The sequence below is a fragment of the Nicotiana tomentosiformis genome, chromosome 7 (genome assembly GCF_000390325.3).
Source record: "Nicotiana tomentosiformis chromosome 7, ASM39032v3, whole genome shotgun sequence".
Taxonomy (NCBI): domain Eukaryota; kingdom Viridiplantae; phylum Streptophyta; class Magnoliopsida; order Solanales; family Solanaceae; genus Nicotiana; species Nicotiana tomentosiformis.
Window position 1 is genome coordinate 30,880,945 of NC_090818.1, and position 7,875 is coordinate 30,888,819.

At 43.0% G+C, this 7,875-nt stretch overlaps 2 protein-coding genes across 2 annotated transcripts; both read right to left on the reverse strand.

The window, feature by feature from the left end:
- Positions 1-368: 368 nt before the first annotated feature.
- LOC138895427 (uncharacterized) lies at positions 369-1,672 on the reverse strand. Its single transcript, XM_070180114.1, has 3 exons — positions 1,164-1,672; positions 1,020-1,077; positions 369-641 (listed from the first exon to the last, which is right to left on the reverse strand). Exons 1-3 carry the CDS (start codon positions 1,670-1,672, stop codon positions 369-371), a joined length of 840 nt encoding a protein of 279 aa, XP_070036215.1.
- Positions 1,673-3,737: 2,065 nt separating this feature from the next.
- LOC138895428 (uncharacterized) lies at positions 3,738-6,139 on the reverse strand. Its single transcript, XM_070180115.1, has 3 exons — positions 5,794-6,139; positions 4,336-5,515; positions 3,738-4,236 (listed from the first exon to the last, which is right to left on the reverse strand). Exons 1-3 carry the CDS (start codon positions 6,137-6,139, stop codon positions 3,738-3,740), a joined length of 2,025 nt encoding a protein of 674 aa, XP_070036216.1.
- Positions 6,140-7,875: the final 1,736 nt, after the last annotated feature.

Genomic DNA, 7,875 nt, shown 5'->3' on the forward strand with positions numbered 1-7,875 from the left:
ATCCTCTCTTAAACGTGAATCAGGTCAAGCGTAGTTCATTTACATCAAGTGAAGAAATGTAAACAATCCAAAACATAGTATCTCTTGACTGCGTCTGAGTTGATAGGTTTTGGCCAAATCTCTCTGTCCATTTCTGCAAGTATGAGTGCTCCTCCTATTAATACTCCATGAACCATGTAGGGACCTTGCTAGTTGGATGAGAACTTCCCCTTGGCTTCATCCTGATATGGGAAGATCCGCTTTAGCACCAACTGCCCCGGTGTGAATTGCCTTGGTCTAATCTTTTTGTTGAAAGCTCTTGCCATTCTGTTCTGGTAGAGTTGACCGTGACATACTGCATTCACTCTCTTTCCATCAATGAGAGCCAATTATTCATAGCGTCTCTGTACCCATTCTGCATCGCTGAGCTCGGCTTCTTGTATAATTCTCAAAGAAGGGATTTCTACTTCGGCAGGAATAACTGCTTCAGTGCCATAAACCAATAGGTAAGGAGTTGCCCTAGTTGATGTGCGAACCATGGTACGATACCCGAGCAGAGCATATGGCAACTTCTCGTGCCATTGCTTGTAATTATCTACCATTTTCCTTAGTGCTTCTTGATGTTCTTGTTGGTGTCCTCTACAGCTCCATTCATTTGCGGCCTGTATGCCGTGGAATTATTATGCTTGATCTTGAAAGTTTCACACATGGCCTTCATTAGGACATTGTTGAGATTGGCGGCATTGTTGGTGAAGATTGACTCTGGCATTTCGAACCGACAAACAATGTGATCCCGAACAAAATCTGTGACGACCTTCTTAGTTACAACTTTGTAAGATGCGGCTTCGACCCATTTTGTGAAATAATCTATGGCCACTAGAATAAACCTATGCCCATTTGAAGTAGCGGGTTAGATTGGACCGATGACATCCACGCCCCAAGCGGAGAAAGGCAAGGGTGCACTTGTTGCATTGAGTTCATTGGGCGAAACTCGTACCATATCAGCATGTATCTGGCATCGGTGACATTTCTAAGCATACTTGATGCAGTCTGTTTCCATAGTCATCAAGAAATACCCTACTCTTAGTATTTTCTTGGCTAAGACAAAACCATTCATGTGCGTTCTGCAAGTTCCGGCATGTATTTCCTCGAGCAATCTGGATGCTTCCTAAGCATCGACGCACCGTAGTAACCCCAAGTCAGGAGTTCTTCTATACAGAATTCCTCTGCTTTGAAAAAAATGGTTGGCTAATCTTTGAAGCATGCGCTTCTGAGTATGGGTATAGTGCTCTGGATATTCTCCTTTTGCCAAATATTCCTTAATGTTGTGGAACCACGGATTTCCATCGCTCTCTTCTTCAACATGAGCACAATAAGCTGGTTGTTTATGAATTCCTATTAGGACATGATCGATGAAGTTCTTGTCTGGGTGTTTTATCATGGAAGATAGAGCGGCCAATGCATCTGCGAACTCATTTTGAACTCTTGGAACATGTTTGAATTCTATCTTTGTGAACCTTTTGATCAGCTTTTGTATACAATGCAAATATGGCAATATTTTGGTGTTCTTTATGGCCCATTCTCCTAGAACCTGGTACACCAAAAGGTCTGAATCTCTGATTACCAGCAGCTCCTGAACGTTAATGTCAATGGCCGACCGTAGTCCCAAAATGCAGGCCTCATACTCCGCCATATTGTTGGTGCATGGAAACCTGAGTTTTGCGGATACCGGATAGTGTTGGCCGGTCTCTGATACCAAGAAAGCTCCAATACCTACTCCTTTGAAGTTTGCTGCTCCGTCGAAAAATATTCTACAACCATCATATGCTTCAGTTATGTCTTGTCCCAAGAACGACACCTCCTCATCAGGAAAATACGTTTTCAATGGTTCGTATTCTCCGTCTACGGGATTTTTTGCTAGATGATCTGTCAATGCTTGTCCGTTGACCGCCTTCTAAGTTAAATAGACGATGTCAAACTCGCTCAAAAATATTTGCCACTTTACTAACTTACCTGTAGGCATGGGCTTCTGAAAGATATATTTTAGTAGATCCATCCTCGATATGAGATATGTAGTGTATGCACAGAAATAATGCCTCAACTTCTGAGCTATCCATGTCAAAGCACAGCAGGTGCATTCCAGCAAAGAGTACCGGGCTTCGTGGGGTATGAATTTCTTGCTCATATAGTATATTGCCTTCTCCTTTCTTCCAGTTTCATCATGTTGTCCCAAAATGCAACCGAAAGCTCCATCTAGTACAGACAAATAAAGCAGCAGTGGTCTTCCTGGCTCTGGTGGGACCAGAATGGGTGGTTTGGATAAATACTCCTTGATTTTGTCGAAGGCTTTCTTTCATTCTTCAGTCCAACTTGTTGCAGCATCTTTCCTCAACATTTTGAAGATCGACTCACATATCACTGTTGATTGTTCTATGAAGCAACTGATGTAATTGAGACGCCCAAAAAAGCTCATCACAAATTTCTTACTCTTCGACGGTGGCAAGTCCTGGATAGCTTTGACCTTTGACGGGTCTAACTCAATCCCTCGGTGGCTGACGATGAACCCTAATAATTTTCCAGCAGGGACTCCGAAGGCACACTTTGCGGGATTCAGTTTCAGATTGTACCTTTGAAGCCGATCAAAGAATTTCTTTAAATCTGCTATATGATTTGTACTCCTTTTGGATTTGATGATGATATCATCCACGTACACCTCTATTTTCTTGTGTATCAAGTCGTGGAAGATAGTTGTCATGGCTCTCATGTAGGTGGCTCCGGCATTCTTCCGACCAAACGACATTATTTTATAACAATATATTTCCCATGGCGTGATGAAGGCGGTCTTTTCAGCATCCTCCTCATCCATCCAGATCTGATAGTACCCCGCGAAGCAATCCACAAAGGATTAGAGTTCATGTTTGGCACAGTTGTCGATCAATATGTGTATATTAGGCAACGTGAAATCATCTTTGGGACTTGCTCTGTTTAGATATCGATAGTCAACACATACTCTAACTTTCCCATCTTTCTTCGGAACTGGCACAATGTTGGCCAACCAAGTCGGGTACTCGACCACTCTAAGAACCTTGGCTTTGATCTGCTTGGTGACCTCTTTTTTTATCTTCAAACTCATATCCAGCTTGAATTTTCTGAGCTTCTGTTTTATCGGTGGACATATAGGATTAGTGGGTAACTTGTGAGCTACTATGGATGTGCTCAAACCCGTCATATCGTCGTAGGACCATGCAAAGATATCTTCATATTCTTTTAGAAATCTGATGTACTCTTCTTTCTTAGACGGTGATAGATTAATGCTTATGCGTGTTTCCTTGACCAGTTTGGAGTCCCCTAAGTTAACTGCTTCAGTTTCGTCCAAATTGGACTTTGGCTTGCTTTCAAAATTTTCTGCTTCTCTGACAATTTCCTAAGGTATCGTATCATCTTCCAGGTCTTCTGAATCACTGTCCTTATGTTGCGTTATCTCATTACATATCACAGTCACAGGTTCATCGGGATAGGTAATAATAATGCTATAAAAAGAGAAAATGTAGAGAATAATAGTAAATACGAAAAGTAGCAATGCATTAATTGAAATCTTTAAAATGTTAACAAATGCAGCTCGATGACTCGAGCAATTATTTCAAAGAAAAATACTGAAAATGTCTCAAATGCTTAAAAATAATTGATGCTAATCTGCCAAGCTACCCAGGAACTCGACGAGCCCGGGATGGTGCAATAGTTCATTTTTTGAGAATAACTCATTTCCCCACGGTCTGAATGGTAAGGTCTTCCTCCTCCTCCTCCTCAACTATCACACTGTAATCCATATTTTCTTCATCTAGAAATAGTTTCCTCATGCCAACTAAGACTTCATTTTCCTCAAATCCCCACATTATGCTAGCTTGATGAAATGTCTGGTGCAGAGGTGGTACTGGTTGTTCCAGTGGATAATAAGGACCACGCCATGGCGGCGACCAATCCTGGTACTCTTTCCAAGTATATTCATATCCGAGCCTAAAAGTTGTGCCATGACGCTGCGGTTGTACGGGTTTGGTGATCCCTTGGAGGTTTTTGCCGATACCCTTGCCAGGTTCATATCCTGTACATATTAATATGCTTTCTATCTTGTTACTCCAACATCGATCCTTTTCAATGGCGTTGACTCGCTCAATGCGATGGTATGTTTCTCCACCCAGCTTCCTCCTATTCTCGATGACTGGAATGGTCTGATTGGTGTAGATGGGGTTGCTTCCATCCCTATGGATAATCACTTATTGATGATTCCATTCAAACTTCACAGCCTGATGCAGAGTAGAAGCCACTGCCCCAGCGGCGTGTATCCAGGGTCGTCCCAACAATAGATTATAGGTAGCAGATATATCCAGCACTTGGAACTCAACATCAAACCAGGCCGGGCCCACTTTTAGGTTGAGGTTGATTTCTCCGATTGTGGCTCTTTTGGATCCATCAAACGCCTTTATATTTATACTTCCCATCCATATCTCGTGCAGGACTTTACCCAACCTCTTTAGAGTAGTCAGTGGGCATATATTGAGACTTGAACCCCCATCTATCAAGACCCTGGCGATGAACGTTTCCTCAAATTGCACTGTGATGTGTAGTGCCCTGTTATGACTTAGTCCTTCTGGTGGTAATTCATCCTCATGAAAGGTGATTTTGTGGCTTTTCGGTACCTGCCCGACCATGTTTTCCATCTCCCCACTAGTGATGTCGGTGGGTACATAAGCTTTACTCATCACTTTCATCAAGGCATTCCTATGTGTCTCGAAGTCTTGCAGCAGTGACAAGATGGATATCTGAGCGGGAGTTTTGTTCAGATGATCGACGACAGAGTATTCCCTTGCTTGTACTTTTCTCCAAAGGTCATCAGGGCCAGTCTCAACAACAAGCGGCTTAGATGCAGCTTCCTTGCTTAGTCCTCCCAAGTTCTGAGGTGTATAAACTCTGCCAGTTCTAGTCATGCCTTGTGCCGCACCTGTTTCCTCCATTTTTGTTTTTCTTTTCCTCCTTGCTTCTGCAACATAATCCCATGGGATAGCATCAGACTTGTAAGATGGCGTGGGAGCTACCATCACAGTGAAGGGTGTGGTTACCTCGACTTCAAACAGTGCTGGTGTAGTTACCTCGACTTCAAACGGTGCTTGGGTTTGTACCACAATGAGTGTGAGGGTGACCTGAGATGTTTTAGGATCATCTCCCTCTCGAATGAGTCCAATTGGCCCTTCCGGATCCCATTCCTCATCAGTCTCTATCACGTTCACTCCCTCACCTCTGTGATCTCGAAGAGGATTGTTACAAACATTTGGTGCAGCTTCCTTTGCCTGTATGACTTTAGTGTCGATTAATGTCTGAATCTTGTCCTTCAGTGTGCGGCACTCATTAATGGTATGACCCTTCATGCCTGAATGATAAGCACATGTTTTGTTGTGGTTAACCCACAGAGAAGAATTCTCCATGGCAATGGCAGGAATGAGAGTGACATAACCAGCATCCTTCAGTCTCTTGTATAGTTGGTCTATAGTTTCAGCAATTGGGGTATATTGTCTAGGCGGTCTGCGGTCAAAGTTTGGTCTTGGTTTTTGGTAATTTTGGCAGGCGGGTGGTGGTGAGTAATAATATGCGGGTTGAGTGTTATAGGAGTGGTAGGTGGTAGCAGGTTGTTGATATCTAGGGGTGAAGGCTGGTATGTGGGTGGAGGCGTTCGGTATGTAGGTTGAGGTGTTTGGTATGTGAGGGGAGACTTAGGACCCTGGGCCACCATTACAACACCCACTTCTTTCTTCTTCGAGATACCTCTCGATTGCAAGGCTTTATTTGTGGCCTGTAGTGCTTCAAAATTCGTCACCATCCCGCTTTTAATCCCTTCTTCTATTCTTTCTCCTAGCTTGATGATGTCGGAGAATTTATGGTTCTCAATAACCATCAACCTTTCATAGTACTGCGGGTCTTGAGCTCTAATGAAGAACTTATTCATTTGTTCTTCTTCGAGTGCTGGTCTTACTTTTGCAGCCTCAGACCTCCACCGAGTAGCATATTCACGGAAGGTCTCTGTTGGTTTCTTTTTGAGGTTTTGAATGTAGAAAAAGTCTGGTGCGTTCTCGGTGTTGAACCTGAACCTGTCCATAAAGTCTAACGCCATACTTACCTAGCTTACCCACTTCTTCTTATTCTCGCTGATATACCAAGACAATGCATCTCCTGTGAGGCTTCGCATGAATAGTTTCATGCGGATTTGTTCGCTTTTGCCCATTCCTACAAGCTTGTCACAATATGTCCTCAGATACACTTTTGGATCACCAGTTCCATTGAACATTTCAAATTTGGGAGGTTTGTACCCCTCCGACAGATCTACATCTGGCTGAATGCACAAGTCTTCATAATTAAAACCTTCAATGCCTTTACCACCTTTAACATTCTGAACTCTGCCAGAGAGCTTCTAGAGTTCTTCTGCCATGTTCTTAATGAGCAAGTCTTTCTTGGTTGATTCAGGTATGTATAGGGTTTGTTGCGGGGTGTGGGGTAAGGTTTCCGCGTATATGGGATTACTTTGATGGACTCCAGGGATCTGGGCATAAGGGTGATCATTTGTTGAGTTTTGGAGGTTAGGAGTGGGTTGTGGTATATTCTGGGGAGTATGATAAGTGGTAGTCTGCGGGTATCAGGTTGGGTGGTGATGATATTGTTGCGGAGTTGGTATTGGAGGAGGATTAGGGTTTTGGGGAGGTATAGGGTACTAGTGTGGTGCATGAGGGTTTGGTGGCGGGTTTTAGTTTTGTGGGTTTTGTGGTGCTTGGTTCTGGGTATTTGGATTTTGTTGGTCAATATCAGGGACATTTAGAGTGAGAGAGAGGCTTGCCAAGTTTTGGACTTGCTCAAGTTCTCATTGTAGCTCCAAAATCTTTTGTTCCAGACGTAAGACCAGTTCGTTTTGTGCCGGGGTGCTCCGACCATCTGAAGTTTTGACGTTCTCAGCTATAGTAGCATTGTTCTTCCTGATACCACTCAAATCGTCCATTTTACCTTTCTCTTTACTTTTGCCTTTAGGATCACTTGGTGGAGGAGGAGGTGGAGGACCTCTGGATCTAGTGTGATATGCTGGCGATGCCAGTATGCACGAACCAACCTTGGGGAATGGGAATAATCAAAAAGAAGAAAAGGCAAAAGGTAACCAAGTTAGTAAGGGGTATTGAAAGAATGCTTGCAATATTAAACATGTTTTGCAAAATCATGTAATAATTCGCTTCCTAATTTGGGGACTTCGTTGTGCTTGAGGTAGGCCTAAGCGACACATAGACTTGGAAAAAATTGATGCCAATAATTGCGTCATTTCATTAATGTGAAAATGAGCCAAACTTTCACTAAATCGACAATAATAATAAAGTTACTAATGGCATTTAGCCTTATTACAATTGAAATCTAAAAAGGACATTATTTGCTAGTCTACTTGGTCCCTGAAGGATCTTCTCCGTGCTTGGCTCTTTTGACTCCATCAATCAAGTTCCCTAAGTCGCGCATATCCAATAAGAAATAAGCCTTTGCTAGATGTCCTCCTTCACTGCCATCCGTGTTTTGACAATCCGCAAGCCTCTTTCTCATCTTTCCCTCAAGCTCCATCAATCCTTGTTCTAGATATTCCAATCTCTCGGTGGACTTAGTGGCGATTTTCTTCCATTCATTAATTGCCTCCATATCCACTTTATGTTGTTCCAGATGTCTAGCTTCAGACTCAAAAAACCCTTTGCGAAGCCTTCTATACTTGACTTGTGCCTCAGCAGCATCATCAATGATCCTATTTTCCAAATTGACCCCTGGCTTGACGTCTCCCGCTATATCATCTACCAACCATGATGGATAGAAATACACATGACTAGCATG